This window comes from Bos taurus, chromosome 4 (assembly GCF_002263795.3).
Source record: "Bos taurus isolate L1 Dominette 01449 registration number 42190680 breed Hereford chromosome 4, ARS-UCD2.0, whole genome shotgun sequence".
Taxonomy (NCBI): Eukaryota; Metazoa; Chordata; class Mammalia; order Artiodactyla; family Bovidae; genus Bos; species Bos taurus.
In genome coordinates, this window is record NC_037331.1 from 68,712,403 (window position 1) to 68,738,499 (window position 26,097).

Here is a 26,097-nt window from a genome sequence, read left to right on the forward strand (position 1 = left end):
TAATTTGGCTCAAATTATTCACAAACTTTTTCTCCTCCCACCATTCATCTTAAAATTTCTAAATTTTAAAGAAATTTTATTCACATAATTCATTGGTTTCCCTCCTTTCTCTGATCCCAATTTCAAGACACTCAATCTCAAAAAAAAAAAAAAAAAAAATCAAAGGGAACAACCTGCTCATGGCAAAAACAGAAAGTTAAATACTGCCCAATGCTGTAAGGTGAAACTAGTACAGTCTTGTACTACCAATCACAACGTTAACTATGCAAACCTTTGAGAAGCAACAGGGCCACGAGGGTCATAAAATGGCCATTCTCTTTGATCCTATAAGACCATGTCTAGAGTTTTATCCCAGGGAAATAATGCCATAGAGGAAAGAAATCTACTTTCCAATGGTGTTCTTTCCAATGCTGACTTTAACAAACAGCAACAACAGTAAAAACACAAATAAAAACTGAAACAAAAAGGTCTACATATAGAGTAATATTTAAATAACTCACATCAAGTAAAAAAGTAGCCATTCAAAATGGAAATGACTGACGGTGAGGAAAAATACGGAAAGTGTCTATGGCATTAAGTGAACTAAGTAAACTAAAATGAAATGATTGCAACAATGTACAGATGCTGCCCATATTCCTCCTACACATCAAAAGAAGTACAATGTGATATAATCTCTAACAGCAAAACCAAGATTCTTTGTGACCTAAAGAGGAGCTATCACACCCATTTGGGAGGCTGGAGATGGCATGGAAGCTTGCATTCAAGGGCTCCAGAAAGTTGAGAAGGGGTTACCATAGTTCAGTGCCAAGGAAAAGGTGTGCTATACCTGGGCACCATCAAGGATCCCATTTGGCTGACTTGGGGGCATGTAAACAGGAAAGGTGATCCACCTGCCTGGAAGGCGAGGCCAGCATCTTACTGGGAAGAGCTAAAGGTTAAGGTTTATTTCTGCAAACAGTGAGGGAAGATAAACATTTAGAAAAGAGGGAGGCTGTATGCTCTTGGCAGACAATTGGGGGAACTGGGTTTGAATCTCGCCTCTGTCCTGTGGTACCTTTTTGGTCTTGGGCAAGTGCCTTAAGCATTTTGAGACCCAATTTTCTCATCTCTGTAATGGTAGTCATACCTACTTATTAGGGTGATTGTGGGAATTAAAGGCAATATATATAAAGTACCTGATACCTAACAAGTACTGCACAAATTGTACTTATCGTTGTTATTAATAAGAGTAATCTGATATGAGAAAGCAGTATGGATAAGAGTAAGGAATAGAAGATGCTAAGAGAGTCACTGTAAGTACTTCCTCTGCTGGATTATAACACAAGAAAAAGTGGTGTCTGAAGTAAGGTGATGTCTGTGACAAATGAAAAGATGGCACAGAGTCAAGAAACACCGTGGAGAGGGACTTTTCTGGTGATCCAGGTCCAATGGTTAAGACTCTGTGCTTCCAGTAAAGGGGACCTGGGTTCAGTCACTGGTCGGGGAACTAGGATCCCACATGCCATGAAGCAAATAGGCCCATGTGCCATAACTACTGAGCCTGTGTGCCACAACTAGAAAATCCATGAGCTGCAATGAAAGATCTGTATAAAGCAACAAAGACCCCTGTGCTATAACTAACACCCAACGCAGCCAAATAAATAATTTAAAAAAAGAAAGAAAGAAACACCATGGAGGAGGAACCCATAGGGCTGGGTCAGGATGAAGCCAGGTTTGATGGGTATGAAGTTCATATAATCAAGAATCTTATATGATTCTTTTATAAAGAAAAACAATAAAGTGTTAAGTATAAAAGTTATAGTAATACTAATTGTTGGGCTAATAACTGGGCTTCCCTGGTACCTTAGCTGGTAAAGAATCTGCCTGCAATGCAGGAGACCCAGGTTCGATCCCTTAGTGGGGAAGATCCCCTGGAGAAGAAAATAGAAATGCACTCCAATATTCTTGCCTGGAAAATCTCATGGACAGAGGACCCTGGCAGGCTACAGTCCATGGAGTGGCACAGAGCTGGACATAACTTAGCAACTAAACCATAAGTGTGAACATTTATTTAGAATGAGAAAAAGATCATAACAAATAACAAAATCGAGAAACCTGACAAACACCACTAGTGTCACAAAAAAGCATATTTTTAAAAATGAACTGCCTGACAAACCTCTAGAATTCCTATCTTTGTACATTTTTGGCTGTACACTGGATTGCATCTTCATATGGCCAATATCTTATAATACAATTTCCTATGGAAAGACTAGGAAGAAACCTCAGTCTCTCTTTTAGCATGGGTGATCACAATTTGTTTTCTATTAATGTTAGTTTTAAAATTTTTTGGCTCATAACTCATTATTAGTGCTGTCATGTAAATTTTTGGGCTTGTTTAAAGTTGCAAAACATTTCTAGTAAGTTTCCTTTATGTGTAAATTGTTAAAGATGAACCTAATATTTACAGACCTGCTATCAGTTTGTGCCATACAAACATAGGCTGATGAACTCTATTTTTCATTATTCATATTGCTGTTGTTCAGTCACTAAGTTGTGTCCTATTTTTTGCAACCCCATGGACTGCAGCGCGCCAGGCTCCCCTGCCTTCACCATCTCCCGGAGTTTGCTCCAATTCATGTCCTCTGTGTCAGTGATGCCAACCAACCATCTCATCTTCTTTTGCCCTCTCCTCCTCCTGCCCTCAGTCTTTCCCAGAATCAGCGTCTTTTCCAATGAGTTGGCTCTTCATATCAGGTGGCCAAAGTACTGTAACTTCAGCTTCAGTATCAGTCCTTCTAATGAATATTCAGGACTGATTTCCTTAAGGATTGACTGGTTTGAATTCCTTGCTGTCCAAGAGACTCTCAATAGTCTTCTCCAGCACTACAATTCAAAAGTATCAATTCCTCAGTTCTCAGCCTTCTTTATGGTCCAACTCTCACATCCATCAGAGAAGACGATGGCACCCTACTCCAGTACTCTTGCCTGGAAAATCCCATGGACGGAGGAGCTTGGTGGGCTGCAGTCCATGGGGTTACTAAGAGTCGGACACGACTGAGCGACTTCACTTTCAGTTTTCACTTTCATGCACTGGAGAAGGAAATGGCAACCCACTCCAGTGTTCTAGCCTGGAAAATCCCAAGGACGGGGGAGCCTGGTGTGCTGCCGTCTATGGGGTCGCACAGAGTCGGACACAACTGAAGTGACTTAGCAGCAGCAGCAGCTCACATCCATACATGACTACTGGAAAAACCATAGCTTTGACTAGACGGACCTTTGTTGGCAAAGTAATGTCTCTGCTTTTTAAAAATATGCTGTCTAGGTTTGTCATAGCTTTCCTTTCAGGGAGCAAGCGTCTTTTAATTTCATGGCTACATTCACCATCTGCAGTGATTTTGGAGCCCAGGAAAATATAATCTGTCACTGTTTCCATTGTTTCCCCATCTATTTCCCATGAAGTGATGGGACAGATGCCATGATCTTAGTTTTTTGAATGCTGAGTTTTAAGCCACCTTTTTCACTCTCACCTTCATCAAGAGGCTGTTGGTGTGTTCTCCTTACAAAAGAAAAGAAAATGTACGGTGGATTCATAATTGCATACACTACATTTTAGAGTACATTCTTGATAGGAGAGAACTATTACATTGACCAGGTGTTGATGAGAAGTGACTCCTTGGCTTACAACTTTACATGCCAGGCAACTGAACGTTCCGCACATTCACGCTGTGTTTTCCTCCCACCCGCACAGCATGATGCACTTCTGGCCTGGCTTCTTTATGTTATAAGATCAATGATTCAGCACACTGGGCAGTAGGAATATACTGGAAGGCATTCCTTATTTTGGGACAACTTGCACTAACTAAATATAAATAGAAGCGCCTCCAGAACACATAAACATGTCCCATTAAACCCAAATGAATGAATCCCCAAGCTCAATTTGACAACCCTCTTGCCCAGTCTCCAACTTGGCACCTGACAAGAGGGCAAGTGTGGCTGAGGAGAGGGCACAGTGCAAAGAACGTCAGCTGAAATATCTTACTTTCCTCAATTTTACAAAAAACATATGCTTTTACAAAAACACATTGTTGGGCTGCTGCCAGAGACCTGTGCACAAGAGAAGCCCTGAACTAAAGCTTCATCTGCTTCATGGAAAATGTCTCTTTCAGCAGTGATTGAATATTGTAAGTAGACAATGGAGCAGGCAGTAAGGTTAGGAGTACCAGTAAGTGGGAAAATTATAATGCCATTAAGGCAAGAAAGAAAGTCAAAGTGAAAAGGATGGGGTTAGTTTTGTTGTATTGTAGAATGGTTAAGAAAAAATATAATCGCAAGTTTTCTCATAACTATGGTGAGTTTAAGATTCTGTGGAACTTCCAAGACCTGACAAGTCTGTGGGACTGTCAAGGTTGTAAAATTACTTAAAGAGGGCCTAAAATGAGAAATTCTCTGAGTAACTGAAAATATTCTTCTGAGTTCTCAGCCTGTACCTACAATATTTATTTCCATTTTTGACTCTTTCATTAATTCCTAACTTGGCCAGTCTACCATCTACTGAAAGCAAACATTCTTGTACTGATAGTTGCTAAACAACAGCAACAAAAACCTGTACCCTGATATTATGGTGGTTGGGGTGTGGGTAAGGAATTTGACATAAAGCTTCGGTAAAATTACAAAGTCCTACTTTCTATTCTGTGTTAAATAATTCACGGAGCCTTCGGTGTTTTTAAAAGAGTCCTATATGACACAGAACCAGCAGGAATCTCCATTTACTGTTCTTTCTCTGCCAATTCTAGCTTGGAATAAAAATAAAAGAGATGATAGATAGTTCGCTTATTATCTTGGTCTTCATTTAGACCATTCTGTCTACAGTGCAAACAGAGTAATCAGAGGATGAATCAACAGTGAGAGCCGTTGTGGCTGCTGTACACGACTGTAAATTCATGCTCATTGAGGCTGACATTGCTTGACAGTCTATTTTTCATGTATATTACTTTTGCTATCTATTTGAGTCTTTGTCTATTGATAGTTAATGCATCTTCTGTATTGTTCCACGTAGCAATTGTGGTTATCTGGTAACAATACAATGATATAAGGAATTAAACATTAGTAGGCAATTTATAAGAGAGCTGAAATTTTACATTCCAATAGATAAAATTGAAAAATGGAACACATAAAAGGCAATAAGAATTGGAAGGCTGTTTCTCACTGACTGTGTAAATCAGAATCTCTGAATCATTTTAGTGTTGTCTAAGGATTAACAGAAGTTAAAACCTTAATGTCGCCAATGGAAACTGGGGAATACTAGCTGGCATGAAAAGAAAACTGTAAAACAATCTTTGTTTTGCCCTTTGGGGAGAAAACCTCGAGTAACTGGTCTGGTTTCAACTGATAAGATAAGAAAAAGAGTAAACTGGTGGGGGTATCTGAACCAACTCTAAACATATCATTCTTGTAGGATTTGATAATACTCATTAAAAAAAAAACCTATTCTCTTTATTGTTCATTTCTGACGGAGGCATGTGTCTTGTGCTAGTTGCTGGATTTATTAATATCTGTATCATAGATCTGTAGTTTCATAATGTAGGGAGAAATCTCTTATCACAAAATTCTGGTCTAAATAGATTTAAGATCTTAATCTTGCCCACAAAGCCTGTTCTCATGGAGCTGGCTTTCCTTCAGCCCAAAATGATCATCAGTCCTCCTCTGTGCCAGCCGTTGGCCAGGCAAGGCAACAAGGGTCTGACACAGTGTGGCAGTCATAGAAAGAGATGGATGCTAAGTGGTCTGTTTAGCATTGCTAACTAGTGGTCTAACCCTAACCACATTTCTGGTAAAATGTGGTCCACTGGAGAGGGAAATTGCAAACCACTTCATTATTCTTGCCTTGAGAACCCCACGAACAGTATGAAAAGGCAAAAAGATAGGACACTGAAAGATGAGCTTCCCAGGTTGGTAGGTGCGCAATATGCTACTGGAGATAGGTGGAGAAATAACTCCATAAAGAATGAAGAGATGGAACTAAAGCAAAAACAACATCCAGTTGTGGATGTGACTGGTGATGGAAGTAAAGTCTGATGTTGTAAAGAACAATATTGCATAGGAACCTGGAATGTTAGGTCCATGAATCAAGGTAAATTGGAAGTGGTCAAACAGGAGATGGCAAGAGTAAACACTGACATTTTAGAAATCAGTGAACTAAAATGGACTGGAATGGGCGAATTTAACTCAGATGACTATTACATCTACTACTGTAGGCAAGAATTCCTTAGAAGAAATGGAGTAGCCTTCATAGTCAACAAAAGAGTCTGAAATGCAGTACTCGGGTACAATCTCAAAAATGACAGAATGATCTCTGTTCATTTCCATGGCAAACCATTCAATATCACAGCAATCCAAGTCTATGCTCCAACCAGTAATGCTGAAGAAGCTGAAGTTGAACAGTTCTAAGACCTAGAAGACCTTCTGGAACTAACACCCAAAAAAGATGTCCTCTTCAATATAGGGGACTGGAATGCAAAAGTAGGAAGTCAAGAGATATCTGGAGTAATGGCAAATTTGGCTTTGGAGTACAAAATGAAGCCGGGCAAAGGCTAACAGAGTTTTGCCAAGAGAATGCACTGGTCATAGCAAATAGCCTCTTCCAACAACACAAGAGAAGACTCTACACATGGACATTACAAGATGGTCAATACCAAAATCAGATTGATTATATTCTTTGCAGCCAAAGATGAAAAAGCTCTATACAGTCAGCAAAATTAAGACCAGGAACTGACTGTGGCTCATATCATAAACTCCTTATTGCCAAATTCAGACTTAAATTGAAGAAAATAGGGAAAACCACTAGACCATTCAGGTATTGACCTAATTCAAATCCCCTCTGATTATACAGTGGAAGTGACAAGTAGATTACAAGGATTAGATCTGATAGAGTGCCTGGAGAACTAGAATGGAGGTTTGTGACAATGTACAGGAGGCAGTGATCAAAACCACCCCCAAGAAAAAGAACTGAAAAAAGGCAAAACGGTTGTCTGAGGAGGCCTTACAGATACCTGAGAAAAGAAGAGAAGCTAAAAACAAAAGAGAAAAGGAAAGATATACCCATTTGGATGTAGAGTTCTAAAGAATAGCAAGGAGAGATAAGAAAGTTTTCCTTGGTGATCAATGCAAAGAAATAGAGGAAAACAGTAGAATGGGAAAGCCTAGAGATCTCTTCAAGAAAATCAGAGTTACCAAGGGAACATTTCATGCAAAGATGGGCACAATAAAGGACAGAAATGGTATGGACCTAACACAAGCAGAAGATATTAAGAAGGGATGCCAAGAATACACAGAAAAACTATACAAAAAAGATCTTCGTGACCCAGATAACCACAATGGTGTGATTACCCACCTCGAGCCAGACATCCTGGAGTGCAAAGTCAAGTGGGCCTTAGGAAGCATCACTATGAACAAAGCTAGTGGAGGTGATAGAATTCCAGTTGAACTATTTCAAATCCTAAATGATGATCCTGTTAAAGTGTTGTGCCCAATATGCCAGCACATTTGGAAAACTCAGCAGTGGCCACAGGACTGGAAAAGGTCAGTTTTCATTCCAATCTCAAAGAAAGGCAATGCCAAAGAATGCTCAAAGTACAGCATAATTGCACTCATCTCACATGCTAGCAAAGTAATGCTCAAAATTCTCCAAGCCAGGCTTCAGCAATACACGAACCATGAACTTCCAGATGTTCAAGCTGGATTTCAAAAAGGCAGAGGCCAGAGATCAAATTGTCAACATCCATTGGATCATCGAAAAAGCAAGAGAGTTCGAGAAAAACATCTACTTCATTTTAATAACTACGCCAAAGCTTTTGACTGTGTGGATCACAGCAAAGTGTGGGAAATTCTTAAAGAGATGAGAATACCAAACCACCTGACCTGCCTCCTGAGAAATCTGTATGCAGGTCAAGAAGCAACAGTTAGAACTGGACATGGAACAACAGACTGGTTCCAAATTGGGAAAGGAGTACATCAAGGCTGTATATTGTCACCCTGCTTATTTAACTTACATGCAGAATACATCATGTGAAATGCTGGGCTATCGGAAGCACAAGCCGGAATCAAGATTGCTGAGAGAAATATCAATAACCTCAGATACGAAGATGACACCACCCTTGTGGCAGAAAGCAAAGAAAAACTAAAGAGCCTCTTGATGAAAGTGAAAGAGGACAGTGAAAAAGTTGGCTTAAAAATTAACATTCAAGAAACTAAGGTTAGGGCAGCTGGTCCCATCACTTCATGGCAAATAGACGGAGAAAGAATGGAAACAGTAGGAGACTATTTTTTGCAGGGCTCAAAAATCCTGAAGATGGTGACTGTAGCCATGAAATTTCTCCTTGGAAGAAAAGCTATGACCAACCTAGACAGCATATTAAAAAGCAGAGACATTACTTTGCCAACAAAGGTCTGTCTAGTCAAAGCTACGGTTTTTCCAGTAGTCATGTATGGATGTGAGAGTTGGACCATAAGGAAAGCTGAGTGCCTAAGAATTGATGCTTTTGAACTGTGGTGTTGGAGAAGACTCGAGAGTCCTTTGGACTGCAAGGAGATCCAACCAGTCAATCCTCAAGGAAATCAGTCCTGAATATTCACTGGAAGGAGTGATGCTGAAGCTGAAACTCCAATATTTTGGCCACCTCATACAAAGAACCAACTCATTGGAAAAGACCCTGATGCTGGGAAAGATTGAAGGCACAAGGAAAATGGGACAAAAGAGGAGGTTGGATGGCATCACTGACTCAATGGACATGAGTTTAAGCAAGCTCAGGGAGTTGGTGATGGACAGGGAAGCCTAGCAAGCTGCAATCCATGGGGTCGCAAAGAGGGGGACACGACTGAGCAACTGAACTAAACTGAACTAGTGGTCTAGCTAGTGTTGTAACAGTTTGCCCCAGAACTTTGTGGCTAAAAACAACAACAATGATTTTATCATCTCTCATGTTTTCTGAAGGTCAGAATTTGGGAAGGGCTTGCCAGGCAGTATAGCTAGGCAGGGACCTATCATAGCTGTAGTCAGATGGTGGTTGGAGCCTCAAAAGCAGAGGAGCAAAGTAGGTGAGAGTTGGCCAAGAGTCCCTGTCGCTTTCTGTCTCAGGGCCTATGTGGTTCCTCCCCATGTGCTAGTGTGGGCTTTCCCACAACATGAAGGCCTTTTGCTGATGAGTTCCAAGGGGTGAGATGGAAGCTGAACCACCTTTTATGGATTAGCCTTGGAAGTCACAGGGTGACACTTTCACATTCCATTGGTCAGAACAGTCACAGAAGTCAAATTTCAAGGGAAAGAGACATAGACTCACCTCTCAATAGGAAAAATGTCAAAGAATTTGGGGATCTATTTTCAAACCACCACAGTGAGGAATTTGAATTGACTGGGCTTAGTGACTGATTGGGCTTCCCAGTGGTGCTAGTGGAAAAGAACCCGTCTGCCAATGCAGGAGATATAAGAGTCATGGGTTTGATCCCTGAGTTGGGAAGATCTCCTGGAGGAGGGCGCAGCAACACACCCAGAATTCTTGCCTGGAGAATCCCATGGACAGAGGAGCCTGGTGGGCTACAGTTCATGGAGTTACAAAGAGTTGGACATGACTGAAGTGACTTAGCACATACATATGATGATCCCTGTATATAAGCCAGGGATCTGGCCTCCGGATCTTAGTGGAGCGCTAAAGATTAACTTGAAAACATAGGCTTTCTTAACCACAAATGTGGGCTTATTTAATTCTCTTAATCACCTTGTGAAAGACATAAGCAAAACAGGTGTTTTTCCAATTTCTACTGACAGCAAAATGGAGGTTGGGACAGTTCAATTCACTTTCCCCCCAAAACACTGCTGCTAAAGGAGGCAGCCTAAATGCAAACCAGGTCTCCTGCTGTGACACCATGATACGCAGCTTCTCCTGGACCTTTTATACATGATTTTCATTATAGTGGAACATTTGGAATAATTGTTAGGTGACAGAATTGTTTGTAATAGAAACAGACATTCTGGAGAATCAATACTAAATCAAGAGGATATCAGCTGGATAGTATTACGACCATGGTTCCATTGAAGGTATTCATTTGTAGGGTCCTTTCTGTTTGTTTTTTTTTAAGAAATAGCATTAACACATTTATTACAATAATTTTCCTAAGATGACAGTGTCCTGGGGCATTTCTCTGGACTAACACCTTATTAATCACTAATAGAGTCCTGGCTCTCATTTTAATCATGTGTCCAGACATTAAGGGAAAAACTGAGAATTTAACCTTCAAGATTCTTGTGGCTAAATTTATATCCTGTTATTACGATACCTGCTTTCTGGGGAGGCACCATCAGGCAGAATAAGGACTCTCCTAGCTGCAAAATGAGGCAGAGGGACTTAGGCCACTTTTGTCCAAGGCCTTTCCTGGCCCACCTTATTTAAACACAACACACTCGCTCCGAACCTCCTTTGATTTACACTGCTGCAGCTCAACTGTTTTGAAAAGCTGATGTTGTGGAATTCTTAAGTCATCTGTGACCTAGGTCACTAAAGACAGGAGCAATTTAGTAAAAGTATTAATTGAAACTCTCCCTGACAAGCCCTACTCCTCCAGATAAAGTTACACATCAAACCCACACAAGCTGCTGGGCTATTCTGAGCAGCCTGAGATTTTCAATATCTCATAAACAGTCCCCTCAATCACTACAATCTAATAAGGCTATAATCATCATTGACACTATAATGATTAAAATGAATAAAACCCATTAAGAAAAGTCATGTTGAGTTATTAAAAGTTTCGCTCTGTGTGATATGTAATCTTTTATCCATTTTTTATGATGAAATCTGTAACCATCTATCCACAAAAGACCATTAATTTACTGCTCTGTGGATGTTACCATGCTCTTTAGTTTAACAGCTTATCATTGATTTCTTGAGGGAGATATTATATTTGGAGAAATACACATGGAACAAAAGCCCGAATGTTGCTGTAAATTTCCCACTGACAGGATGATCAAAGTATTTTGGCCTGGTCTGCAGCCCAGGGCTGGCGAACAAGTTTTCTAGAGCAGAGAGAGCCCTCCAGCTACCAGGCAGCAAATCCATGTTTTTAGGCAAAGCAGATCTTCTAAGGAGAGGTCATGTGCACAACGAGGGGGAGAAACAATAAAATGTCCATTAACTGGAGCCTAGTTAACTGGCTTATTGGCATCTATTAGAAACAAATTGCAAACAAAACTGATCCTATTATAAACTTTTCCTTGTCCCCTCCATCCAGGGCAGTCCTGATTGGCTCAGAAGAGCCCCAACAAATACAGTGCTGGCAGATGACTCCTTTATTTGCAAGGAGAAGACTGGTTTGCAGCCAGCAGCAGCCTACAACCCTGACCAGCAGACAACTGCAAACCTGGGAGGGGTATGTGGGCCCGCACAGCAGACAGAGCACTGGAGAGGCAGCTAATGTACTCATGCCTACATTCTTTCACCAGGGACTTTTTTCCCTAAGCAAACAACAATAAAAAAATCTGAATGGAAGAATGTGTACAGAGTGCTGAACTAAGTGGTGGGGGAGCCCGATTCTTAATGTGTACTTTTTCTCATAATAAACTCTGCTCCAATATCTTTATTGCCCATCTCTTATTTAATGTTAATAACAGTAAAACCTTAAAAGATTCTGTGAAGCCAATGAAAGGGTGTTGTCTTTGAAGGTATTCTTCATCTTTCCTGAAATGATTAATAAATGCATTTGCCAGCCTGTGTCTGAACAGACTTGCCAGAGTTCCCCAGCAGGTAACGACAAGGTCCCACAAAACAAGATGAAGATAGTTGCCTTATATTTTTTCAGATTTCCTTATTTTCCAGATTTGCTTCCCTCATTGAGGTCTTGCTGGGGTTTTTTTCCCCACTTTATCTGAATAACATTAGGTTATAAATGTCATTCCATAATATACCATCTTTTTTACAAAGGGAAGCCCGTCTTTACCAAAATAATCAAATATTCTTTATGATCCTTTTAAAAGAAAACAGCAAATTTCATTTATAAGGTTGAAGTATAGTTCAAAGCTTGGTGAACAGACATCGATTTTATCAATCTTTGGAGAGTTCATTTAAATCTACACTATTCCATCATGTAAGACAAAATGGTTGCTAAATGAAATTAAAAGGCAAATTCACCAAGAATAAAAAGGAAATTGCTCTTTATATAACACATCATTAACCTGTGGAAATAACTGCTTCAGGGTATGATTGACGTGAAGAGCTTAGTAAAAAAAATTTAAATGATGTAAAACTTCTAGAGATCAGTTTTACAGTGGTTTTAGTGACTGGTAACTCTATCAATTCTTACATTTCTGTACATACACTCACACCACAGTTGAAGTCAGGAGGACAGTTTACATGCCCTCAACGTACTAACAATTAGTTTGTGACATATAAACACAGCACTATCTGGTACACAATTAACTTTTTCTGCTGCTCCCATACCTTCCTCTCAGCTTAACTGTATTCACGTTATTAATAACCGTAGTTCAAAGTGAAAATGGGATTAGGTGAACTGTCTGTCCATTTCCATGTGCCACTCTTCATTCTCCCTCTCTTGTTTCGGGGGGATCAGGATGTAATGCAGTATAAATGGTTATTTGGAAATATCTAAAGGACCTTAAGAGAAACACAAAATCACTGAAACATTCCAGTAAAAAGGGACAGATACGTGGAAGAAAATTTGTGTGTGTATGTGTATAACATAAAATAAAATATAAATAAGCCAGAGTAGGGGATAAGGAAATAAGGAAGAAATCACGTCAGTACATCAAAGACTTCTTTTGGTATATCTTCAGAGAAAGTGAAATTGACTTAAAATACCTACAAAATTTTAAAAGACATTCATGAATATTTATCATCATGGTAATAGAAATATAGTTCTTTCTAACCACGGAGGCAGAATTTATGACATGAAAGTTTTCTTGGTGTTAATTTGAGCCTTTAATTAATAATAACCTTTTAGAAAGGGGTTGTTTAACTACAAAAAAAGGTTAAACAGAAACGATGGGAAAACAAGGATTAGTTGCAGATTTTAGTGAAACTGCATATTGGTAAGCTGTGGTTCTAGAATGTTGAGTCAGCACTTCTGTGATTACAGGTGGGAAGAGCAATAAAATCTTGCTGAGTTTAGTTATAGAAATCATACAGTTTCATAAATAGTATAATGTTGTTCTCAGCAGGTAAATGTTATATTTTAATGACATTTGTATTACAACACATACAAATTCTCGAGCTCAAGGTCAACAGAGCCTCCTTGAGTATGAGCTGTTGGAGTTCAGGTCCAAGGCTAGAGATGAAAGGTTAAGGCTCTGAAGGGATGAGGGGGCAGGGAGAGAAACTGAGATCACAGTAACTTATTAGTTAGGAAAATAATATTTTTCTGGTAGACCATTTGGAGATGTGTGTGGGTTTGAGCTAGTTAGAACTTAAATAGGTGATGCAGCTTTCTTAGGAGCTAACAGGACCTTGTGTGAACTTGGTCATAATGAAGATAGCAAGCCTGCAGTGATGGTGAAAACCTTTAGTTTCCAGGCTTAACTGTGTCAAAATACAAGTCTACATGATTCTTAACTAGTCCCAGGCGAGTATACCCCTTCTTAAACCCAGAAGTAGAAGGACAGGTGACACATTTGTACATCTAAACCCCTTCCTGAATGTATTAACTTAAAAAAAAGTTTGAGGAGTTTAACTTTATTGAGATTGTTAATAAAACAGCTTTGTTTCATTGAAAATCTATTCATACACTGGAATTCTTCCAAGTGCTTTCCCTTAGAGCCAAGCATGGATATTTTTGTCTATATAAACAGCAGATTATTGCTTCTCTTTTAAAACATCTTTCATATATGGATCTTAATTGTTTACAAAGCACTCTCCCTTGCACCCAATTTTATTTAATCCTCACTGTAAACTTTGAGGTCCTTGTGAGATAGAAAATATTTCCATTGTACAGATAGTGAAACTAAGACTCAGAAGTTGATTCATCACCTGAGGTCACACTGGTAACTGTTGAAATCAGAAAATAAATCTATGTCTTCTCTCTCCAAATCATTCCTCTCCTGAATGCTGCATGATGCTCAGTAGTCATCTTTCATGACAGTTCATCACTGGTAATCCTTTAATGGGTTGTATTTCTTTACTCACAAAACATCACAAAAGAAAGTGCTTTAAGAACAGCTACTCATTTACTCTGGTCCTCCCAAGGCCAACAGTTTGGGAGATAATAGCAGACCTGACTGATTGTCTACCCAGCAGTTACCCACACTGCCTTTCCTTGCTGAGGGAGCCCTGATTTTGTCTGGGGGGCACTCTCCTATACAATTCATAGGTAAAGCCTGAATAGATCAGGCCATCTCCTTCCAGTGACTGATTTAGGAAAGGGCATGTGATGCAATTCCGGCCAATGAAATTCAAGGGAAAGCCTACCAGGAGCCTTTTCTACAAAGTTTCCTTGATTTTAAAAAGAGAAGCATATATACCTGTGGCAGATTCATTTTGATATTTGGCAAAACTAATACAATTATGTAAAGCTTAAAAATAAAATAAAATTTTAAAAAAAAAAAAGAGAAGCATGGCAAGAAATACTCCCCTTTTTTTAATCAACAGCTTGTCACATGACCATGAGAGAAGTCAGTCTAAGAAAAAAGCCAACTTACTGAGGGTAACAGAGAGGTGCAAGGAAGCTGTGTCCTTAATAATGAGTTGACACCAACCCTCAGCCATTCTCTCAGGACTTCTTGTTATACAAGAAAATAAAATGCACTTATTCTTCAGGAGAGTTAACTTGGAATTTTTCCATTACTTGCCGTCAAACATCTCCTACCAAAATTTATATGGGTGAACAGGTTATATACATTCATATACATATCTCAATTCAGGGGTGTTTAAAGTTTTGCTATAACCAGTTGAATGTGTCTTAAATTGTTTAACTGGAATAGGATACTATATTTGTGGGGTGCTCCAGCTTCCTTAAAAATATGTTTTATTTTCCTCAAATGAGAATCCTCTTCTAGCTCGATCTGAAAGCACCTCAAAGACCTAAAATAAAATCATCTCAGTTTCTTAATCATAACATGTAATTAAAATTTGGAGATCAGAACAACAAAATGGTTGGAAATTTATTAGTTAAAAGCTTCGGATAATAAAACTTGTCTTGGAAAACCATTATGATTCTAAATTTTACAATGGAGAAAATTCTTATACTGACAGACCACACTGTTTGTCTCTTTTTAACATCACAGAGATGTTCGTGGTAACTCGTAGAGTCCCTAAAAATGACACCTAAGATGATCCAATGTCAAAAACACAACCAGGATTTACAGTCATGCCAAGAAAAATGCTCTACTAGGTCTTCCTTGGGCTTCCTCGTGACTCAGATGGTAAAGAATTTACCTGCAATGCGGGGGACCCAGGTTTGATCCCTGAGTCGGGAAGATCCCCTGGAGAAGGGAATGGCAATCCACTCCAATATTCTTGCCTGGAAAATCCCATGGACAGAGGAACCTGGTGGGTTATAGTCCATGGGGTTGCAAAGAGTCAGACATGACTGAGCAACACACACACACACACACACACACACACACACACACATCTTCCTTTTGAGATGTTAAGAAGATATAAAAGAATACAATGTACATATTTTTTAGTGACAGAAACAAACAGGTAACAGTAACAAAGAGGTAAAATAAAAGTGTGGAGAAGGCAATGGCACCCCACTCCAGTACTCTTGCCTGGAAAATCCCCATGGAAGGCAGAGCCTGGTAGGCTGTAGTCCATGGGGTCGCTAAGAGTCGGACACGACTGAGTGACTTCACTTTCACTTTTCCCTTTCACGCATTGGAGAAGGAAATGGCGGCCCACTCCAATGTTCTTGCCTAGAGAATCCCAGGGACAGAGGAGCCTGGTGGGCTTCTGTCTATGGGGTTGCATAGAGTCGGACACGACTGAAGCGACTTAGCAACAGCAGCAGCAAAATAAAAGTGTAATGGTTGCATATCTAAGATCCAAAGATCCTCATGTAAGCTGAATTACTCTCAGTGAATAACACCTTGAATCAAAAACACTTGAGCAATTCATTTTGCTATCAGCAAATTTCAGGAAATTCAATTAGTTTGACTTAAATGTCACCTTCCCTAATTCCTGGGTACTTTAGATCAACATTGCTCAGAGCCTCAGTTCAGTTCAGTCGCTCAGTCGTGTCCGACTCTTTGCCACCCCATGAACTGCAGCAGCCAGGCCTCCCTGTCCATCACCAACTCCTGGAGTTCACCCAAACTCATGTCCATCGGGTCGGTGATGCCATCCAGCCATCTCATGCTCAGAGCCTAGTAGATGTTAATTGATGTGTACCCCTCACACACAAGAAGGGAGGGTCTTGGTTTGTGTTCCCCCAGAAATAGAACCAGAGTCAAGGATTTAAGGACAAGTAGTTACTTAGAAAGTGATCCCAGGAACTGCCAATAGGGGGTAGGAAATGAGTCAGAGAAGGGAAGGGAGTGAATATGAGGTGCTTTATCAAGTCAGTTGCCACTTTCAGCAACTGGAACTCAATCTTCCTGGGGAACCCTGGGAGAATTGTGGACCACAGCCTGGTTTCCTAAGAGGAGTAACTCAGGAACATGTCTGCCAAGCCCCCATTCATCTTTGAACACTGCTTTGGGAGGCATTAATTTTCTTGTTCTTTCAGCTTGCCTATTAACAGATTGAGTGGACTCCCATAGACTTCCTCCTCAAAAAATATAAGATTTCAGGCAACGAGTTATAGGCCCTACTTGTACTTTTATTCCAAAATCTGTCATAAGTCATTGGCTAGCCAATAAATTGTCTTCTCTGAGTCAGGCACCCATTCTTGCTCTGGGTATGTTTGGAGACTGGAGAAGATTCACATGGCTCTCATGAAAGAAGAGCTGGGCCTATCCCTTGATAATTTTGTTTGGGAAACATGGAGTAATGTAGGCAGTTAGCAGAAGGAGTAGAAATTTAAAGAATATAGAGAAAGAAGCCATAAATTAGCATAGAGTTTATGAGAGGGAAGTAGAGTAGGGCTGTGAAGGATCTTGGCAAGCTGAAGTTATGATTAAGCCAAAACTATGAGAAAGCAAAGACTGTGAATTTTTTTAAAGGATAAAATATATAAAAAGAGTAGGCATTTTGGAGCTTGCTATAGTCAGAGACAAAAAGAAATAGATACCCAGATATTCAGATCACATCACAGATGCAACAACAGATTAAGGATCCAAGACTCCTGGTCCTTGGGTTGTAAGGACCACCTTGGATCCAGAAATGCCCAAGAATTTTGGACTTTGTGAGGTCTGGTCCTTTTATTAGCTGTATTCATGGAATTCTATGAAGATTCGTGTTAAATCTTACATAAAATACTTCTTTCTTGAACTTGTTTGTATGGATTCCTGTCTACAGACCTGGGTACCAATCCCAGCACCCCCACTTTCCCTGTGTATGGAAGAGCAAGTGACAAATCCTGTGAACCCCAGTTTCCACATTAAAATTAAAATAATAATAATACCTAGCCTGTAGTATTATTTTTATGATTAAATGAAATACTTGAAGCACAATAAATTACAAATATTTATTCTCCTTCCCCTTAGAAAAGGGAAGGAAGATACTGGGAGGTCTGCATTGCCTATGCCTCTCTAAATGAGTTTTATTCATTAGTAAGCTAATTCTCATCAGGTTGGGATAGAATTTAGAAACTTTATTAATTACATTTCCTCAAGTAACAAACATGAGTGCATAAAGCTGCCTAGACTGATAGAATCCTCAGATGCCAGAGTCTGAGGAACTTCAGATATCATCCTTTAGTCCTTATTGTTCAGGTAAAGAACCTGGGGTGGAGAGACATGCCTATATCATACAGCCAGTTACTGACAGAGCCAGCAGGATAATATGGGTTTCCAGACTTCCCATCCTGTGCTTATTGGTATTTTTAACCTCAATCCACTTTTCCATTTCTGTTGTTTTCCTTTCTGGTTTTCCCCATGGTAAGTCTAAAATCACTTTTCCCTGTAGACTTACAGGTGTAACTCTGGGACTTGAGCACTCAGCTTATTCCTTAGCCCATCTTCGCAAGGCCCCTTCAAGTTTGGGTTAAGGGTCCCTCTGTAACTTTCCTCTATTATCACACTCTTCACACCCTGTTGTGATCACTGCAACTTCTCTTGATTTTTCATTCCCTGAAGTTCAGTTCAGTTCAGTTCAGTCGCTCAGTCATGTCTGACTCTTTGCAACCCCATGGACTGCAGCACGCCAGGCCTCCCTGTCCATCGCCAACTCCCGGAGCATACTCAAACTCATGTCCATCACGTCCATGATGCCATCCATTTCATTCTCTGATGTCCCCTTCTCCTCTTGCCTTCAATATTTCCCAGCATCAGAGTCTTTTCCAATGAGTCAGCTCTTTGCATCAGGTGGCCAAAGTATTGGAGTTTCAGCTTCAATATCAGTCCTTCCAAAGAATATTCAGGACTGATTTCCTTTAGGATGGACTGGTTGGATCTCCTTGCAGTCCAAGGGACTCTCAAGTGTCTTCTCCAACACCACAATTCAAAAGCATCAATTATTCAGCGCTCAGCTTTCTTTATAGTCCAACTCTCACATCCATACATGACTCCTGGAAAAACCATAGCCTTGACTAGACGAACCTTTGTTGACAAAGTAATGTCTCTGCTTTTTAATATGCTGTCTAGGTTGGTCATAACTTTCCTTCCAAGGAGTAAGCGTCTTTTAATTTCATGGCTGCAGTCACCATCTGCAGTGATTTTGGAGCCCCCCAAAATAAAGCCAGCCACTATTCCCACTGTTTCCCCATCTATTTGCCATGAAGTGATGGGGCCGGATGCCATGATCTTACTTTTCTGAATGTTGAGCTTCAAGCCAACTTTTTCACTCTCCTCTTTCACTTTCATCAAGAGGCTCTTTAGTTCTTCTTCACTTTCTGCCATAAGGGTGGTGTCATCTGCATATCTGAGGTTATTGATATTTCTCCTGGCAATCTTGATTCCAGCTTATGTTTCCTCCAGCCCAGCATTTCTCATGATGTACTCTGCATATAAGTTAAATAAGCAGGGTGACAATATGCAGCCTTGACGTACTCCTTTTCCTATTTGGAACCAGTCTGTTGTTCCATGTCCAGTTCTAACTGTTGCTTCCTGACCTGCATACAGGTTTCCCAAGAGGCGGGTCAGGTGGTCTGGTATTCCCATCTCTTTCAGAATTTTCCACAGTTTATTGTGATCCATCCCAAAGAAAGGCAATGCCAAAGAATGTTCAAACTACTGCACAATTGCACTCATCTCACACACTAGTAAAGTAATGCTCAAAATTCTCCAAGCCAGACTTCAGCAATACATGAACCATGAACTTCCAGATGTTCAAGCTGGTTTCAGAAAAGGCAGAGGAACCAGAGATCAAATTGCCAACATTCACTGGATCATCAAAAAAACAAGACAGTTCCAGAAAAATATCTATTTCTGCTTTATTGACTATGCCAAAGCCTTTGACTGTGTGGATCACAATAAACTGTGGAAAATTCTGAAAGAGATGGGAATACCAGACCACCTGACCTGCCTCTTGAGAAACCTGTATGCAGGTCAGGAAGCAACAGTTAGAACTGGACATGGAACAACAGACCGGTTCCAAATAGGAAAAGGAGTACGTCAAGGCTGCATATTGTCACCCTGCTTATTTAACTTATATGCAGAGTACATCATGAGAAATGCTGGGCTGGAGGAAACATAAGCTGGAATCAAGATTGCCAGGAGAAATATCAATAACCTCAGATATGCAGATGACACCACCCTTATGGCAGAAAGCGAAGAAGAACTAAAGAGCCTCTTGATGAAAGTGAAAGAGGAGAGTGGAAAAGTTGGCTTGAAGCTCAACATTCAGAAAAGTAAAATCATGGCATCCGGCCCCATCACTTCATGGCAAATAGATGGGGAAACAGTGGGAATAGTGGCTGGCTTTATTTTGGGGGGCTCCAAAATCACTGCAGATGGTGACTGCAGCCATGAAATTAAAAGACGCTTACTCCTTGGAAGGAAAGTTATGACCAACCTAGACAGCATATTAAAAAGCAGAGACATTACTTTGTCAACAAAGGTTCGTCTAGTCAAGGCTATGGTTTTTCCAGGAGTCATGTATGGATGTGAGAGTTGGACTATAAAGAAAGCTGAGCGCTGAATAATTGATGCTTTTGAATTGTGGTGTTGGAGAAGACACTTGAGAGTCCCTTGGACTGCAAGGAGATCCAACCAGTCCATCCTAAAGGAAATCAGTCCTGAATATTCTTTGGAAGGACTGATATTGAAGCTGAAACTCCAATACTTTGGCCACCTGATGCAAAGAGCTGACTCATTGGAAAAGACTCTGATGCTGGGAAATATTGAAGGCAAGAGGAGAAGGGGACATCAGAGAATGAAACAGTTGGATGGCATCATGGACGTGATGGACATGAGTTTGAGTATGCTCCGGGAGTTGGCGATGGACAGGGAGGCCTGGCGTGCTGCGGTCCATGGGGGTCACAAACAGCTGGACTCGACTAAGCGACTGACCTGAACTGACACAGTCAAAGGCTTTGGACCTAAAGGCAGGTCCTAAATCTGGTTTATCCAGCACAGTTTGGTTGGATGAATTTTTAAATGCATGTTCATGGACACTGACAAAGAAACTTGTTGGAATAGCTTAGAAAAACCTCAAGTGTTGAGGTGGATGAGATGACCCTCGGATGTCAGTCATTTCTTTACTGAACATATGTAAATTTGAGGTTGTAACACTGATAATCTCTGGAGAACAATGGTCTAGTTTAGCCAGAGTTCCTAAAGTGCGGACAACATGAAAAACCCCAGGGCTGTTCAGCTGGGTGGCATGGTCAGTAATTTCCCGGTTCTCTTGTCAGCTTCCAGATGTTCAAGCTGGATTTAGAAAAGGCAAAGGAACCAGAGATCAAATTGTCAACAGCTGTTGGATCATAGAAAAAGCAAAAGAGTTCTAGAAAAACATCTACCTCTGCTTTATTGACTACACCAAAGCCTTTGATTGTGAGGATCACAACAAACTGGAAAATTGGAAAAGACCCTGATGCTGGGAAAGATTGAAGGCAGGAGGAGAAGGGGATGACAGAGGATAAGATGGATGGATGGCATCATGACTCAATGGACATGAGTTTGAGCAAGCTCCCGGAGTTGGTGATGGACATGGAGCCCTGGCGTGCTGCAGTCCATGGGGTCACAAAGAGTCGGACATGAATGAGCGACTGAACTGGTCAGTTTCCCCACCTGTAAAGGTGTGCAGGTTGGAGAGGGAGTTATCTTAGATTATTTTTAAGGTCATTTTATAATGACCTGGGCTTCCCAGGTGGCACTAGTGGTAAAGAATCTGCCTACCAGTGCAGGAGATGCAGGAGACATGAGTTCAATCCTTGGGTTGGGAAGATCCCCTGGAGAAGAAAATGGCAACCCAGTCCAGTATTCTTGCCTGGAAAATTCCATGGACAGAGGAGCCTGGCTACAGTCCATGGAATTGCAAAAGAGTCGGACATGACTGAGCACACTGCACATAGTTCTAAAACAGTAAGAATCTATATTGTAAGTATATTTAATTACATACAACCCTGCTAAAAGCTATGAAACTTCATTACTGCTCTCAGATCAAATCTCAAAGAAGTGATCTAGATTCACACGTAATTCACTTCATAACAGATTCTACTACTAGTGAGTCATAAAAACAGAAACCTTTTAAAATCTTGGGAAAAAATTCACATCATCTACCCCTCTCTTTGAAGTAACTATTTAAAATTTAAAACATAAACACACAAAGCCTTTACATCAATTCATTCATTCTTTTTCTTTATTTTTGGCCACACTACATGGCATGGGGGATCTTATTTCCCTGATCAGGGATTGAACCCATACCCCCTGCAGTGAAAGTGTGGAGTCCTAACTACAGGACAGCCAGGGAATTCCCTATCAATTCATTCATTCTATTGAAGGTTACTCTGAACAGTGCAGCATTTGAGGCCCCAAAGAAAGCCAATGAAGAGTTTATGTATGACCAATATTACTGCATTAAGAAAAAAATGATTTTCTAGGAAGAACCCTGACCTCATTTGTCTATCTATCTAACATGAATGTTTGGCAATACTTACAAGGTTGGAAAGAGATGGCTTACAATACCAAACCAACATTTTGTTTTCAAGAGTTTGAAAGAAAAAATCATATGTAAAAGCACAGCAATCTGTAGCAAGATATTCTCTGCTCCACAGAGAAATGGAGAATTCTCTTTCCAAGATGGCTTAAAAATAATCCCACTAACAATAGACTTATAAGTAAAAACATCTTGGAAGATACCCTCTCACCAGAGGACTCTATGATAATTATAAGTGTACATACTCAAGAATGAAAAATGCTTTTAAATTTCCTTTTATTATTTTCAAGAATGCTCCTAAGTTGGGTAGGGAATAAGAAATGAAAGGTGGAAATTCTTTAAACACATATAGTGAAATCCTCGACCATCAAGCAGCTTGAGAAAGAGGAGTTTTTCTAGAAGCGATTAAACTAGGAGGCAGTTAATGAGTGAAGAAATGTCTTTAGAATTGAGCAAAAAGAATTGTGTAATAAGACCCCCATTTCTCTAGAGCAGAGCTGGGGAATTGATTAAACTAAAACTCAGGAAAGATCCGCTTCACATAGATATGGTATTGATGGTCCATTGGTAGTTATTTGAAAGCAATCACTGTCCTCTGTAATAGTATTAAAAGGTGATCTATCCCTGATGACTAAGATCTAGTGGAAGCTAAACTAGAGAAATGTGGTAAGCATGAGACAAACAGAGGCACAGACAATTCCAGCATGTCTTATAGTGTGGTATACTGTTAGTTGATCAGTCATGTCTGACTCTTTTATGACCCCATGGGCTATAGCCCACTAGGCTCTTCTATCCATGGAATTCCCCAGGCAAGAATACTGGAGTGAGTAGCCATTCCCTTCTCCAGGAGATCTTCCTAACCCAGAGATTAAACCCACATCTCCTGTGTCTCCTGCATTGCAGGCGGATTCTTTACCCATTGAGCCATCCAGAAAATCCTCCATCACATTGTAATTTTACTAAATTAGTATTTTGAACATCCTATGAAATTTTTGCTATTGTCACATATATATAAGATTCATCATGTTTGGGGTGTGGGTGTGTGTGTAAGAGGAGCAGAGAGAAACAAAGAGACAAAGAAAGTGACCAAAATGTAATGATGAAAAAGTAAAATGCTTACTTGAAAACTTACACCTCAACTATTATATACTTAAAAGAATTTAAAAGAATGCATAATCTTGAGCAAAGGAAGCTGAACACAAGTTATACCCTAAAATTTCATTTATATAAAGTACAATACTAGGACAAACTAATCTAGGATGTTAAAAGAGTTAGGGTCGTGGTTACTCCTTAGAAGAGGGGTAATGACTGGAAGGCAGACAGCACAACGAGATTTCTAGGGTGCTGTTTATAGTCTTCTTCATAATGTTCTGATTACATGAGTGTGTTCCGTTTGTAAAAATGCATTAAGCTGTACACTTATGATCTGTGCATTTGTCCATCTGTTGGCTCAGAAGCAGTTGCCAAGAGGGAGAGAGGGTACAAAATGTTTATTAGAGAGTAACACTGGTAAGGGACGGGGAGATGGAGGACTGGCAGGAGGAGCTGTCAGACAATCAGCAGAGCTGGTAAAGAGTCTACCAGTTCATCGGGAGCTGCAGAGCAAATGTTGCTCATTGGAGGAATTCCATGATAGGTAGACATGACTGTCTTTGTGAAAAGTCTTATTTTGGCTGGGGCTTCCCTGGTGGTCCAGTGGTTAACAATCCACCTGCCAGTGCAGGGGATATGGGTTCAGTTCCTAGTCTGGGAAGATCTCATGTGCCATGGAGCAACCAAGCCCATGCACCAACTCCTGAAGCCTGCACTCTAGCATCCATGACCTGCAACGACTGAGCCCACACATCCTAGAGCTGGTGCTCTGCAACAAGAGATGCCACAGCGAGAAGGCCACACATCTCAGCTAGAGTATAGTCCCTGCTCACTACAACTAGAGAAAGCCCATATGCGCAGCGATGAAGATCCAGTGGAGCCAAAAATTGATTAATTTTACAGAGTCATTGACTGGGGTCACCTTGAGAAGAGCATGACCTCAGCTCAAAAGCAGACCTGAATGAATGAACAATGAGAAGCTGCCAGTGAACCACACTCCTTACAGCTGGGCAATGAGTTCTTTCTTAAAGACAGCTTCAGCAGTACATGGATCCAAACAGTGCAAGGGGTGAACCGTGGATACACAGTAACTGTTAATAATACAATATGTAAATATATTGCAATTAAAAGTTTTTCAATAAAAAGGCAGGCACTTCTAAGTGTCCTTGTCATCTAGTCATACACAGAACCCCAGTGTCATACAAGCCAAATCAAAGTATTCCACTAATGAAAAAGGAAAAGATTATGGTTTTTCTGTGTTCACAAAGAAAAAACCCAGATAATGCATGTTTTTCTTACTTTTGAGTTTTAATCTTGAATTCTTCTTAAATCACTGACACATATTACTACATGTCTTTACAAGAATCCAAATAAAGTGATATGTGGTTTAGCACAAATTACATTTTTTGCTACATTGATATTTTATGAGATTTCATAAGGAGCACTGTGACCTCCAGATGTCCCTTCACAGGCACAAATTTAAGGACCAACTAAGCTATTAAAAAAAAAAAAAAACAGATGCTAGAACTGTAAGGAACCTACAAAGCATCAGTGCCCTAATCACTAGCTATTGGGGAACAAATGGTCCCACCTCAAAGGTCACAAGCAATTCAGGTGCTATGTATGTCTTCCCACGTGTACAAACACTGTACTGTGGTCCCTCATCTTTTAGAAGTTAGAGAATATGTTCTCTGTTTACTCCTTTAAGCTCAACTTGGATTGGATCTGTATGTCTAGTCTTTGTTTCTGCCCACACATGCTGTGATTCATCAGTCTGCCTGTATGGGTACTGCAGACCCTCCAGGCCTAGATCTCAATCATGCTTCCTGTATTCCAACTCCACACACACACATCTTTCAAATTATTCTTTCTGAACCTTCACACTCAAACCTCTTACCCCCACATCATGCTCTCTGCCTGATCCAACCTAGCCTGGTTCCCAGACCAGAGGACTCTAGACTTGCCCTGTCTTGTAGCCATCATGCTGCCAAAATACATTAGGTATAAGAGCATTTTTAGAGGTTTAGGAAAGAAGCCAAGTGCGTGTAGCAGGGCATATATATCTAAGTTCTCCTAATAATAGGACGAAGCATCAATCATCTGAGAATGATACCATTAGAAATGCTTTAGAATACAATGCAAAGTAATCAGCAGTCATTTACCTGCAAGTTCCTGGTATCAGAAGCCAATAACATTTCAGTACTTAAAAAAAAAATCCAATAAATATCTTTGTAAATGACTACTGACCAGACACATTTATTGGTTTGGCTGCACAGAATCCATCTCCTTTGTTTGTACAGAGCATCCCTGCTTCCTTTTGGCACCTTACCTTCCTGTCACAGCAAGCAGCTTCAATAGGACTGTAAACTGTGGCACACTGCACTCTCAAGCCAAGGGAAGAATATGTGGTCCAAGCTGGATCCATCAGGCTGTTGGGATTTTCCATCTTTATAGGGGTGCAAGGACAGGAGACTAAATGGTTGGAGGTCATCTGTAAAAGCCACGTTTCTTGACAAAACGGCCAAATAATTACAACTTCTTTGCCATTAGGAACTACTGTTCTCTCCTGATCTGACTTTCTAAGAACAGAACAATTTTCAGTAAAAACATTTTAATGAACTCCCGCCATGGGACAGGATACAAAGCTTATTCATTCATTCAACAAATATTTATTACATTTACTGAGACTTTTCTTTGGCCATGATACAGTAATAAGCAAAAAAAAAAGTGTAAAATATAGTTTTCAAGACATTGGCCATAAAATACCAAAGAATAGCAATCCCTGAAAGATGGGAAACATACAAAATGAGTCCTAAAATTACCTCAGTCT

General features: G+C 40.2%; 1 protein-coding gene across 1 annotated transcript in view; it reads left to right on the forward strand.

The window, feature by feature from the left end:
• The window catches only part of HIBADH (3-hydroxyisobutyrate dehydrogenase), a 250,170-nt gene extending 238,570 nt beyond the window's left edge, over positions 1–11,600 (forward strand). The window contains exon 7 of the mRNA XM_059885530.1: positions 11,257–11,600. Coding sequence (XP_059741513.1) covers positions 11,257–11,497 — 241 coding nt within the window. The 3' untranslated portion in view covers positions 11,498–11,600. The remainder of the gene's footprint in view (positions 1–11,256) is intronic.
• The last annotated feature ends 14,497 nt before the right edge of the window (positions 11,601–26,097 follow it).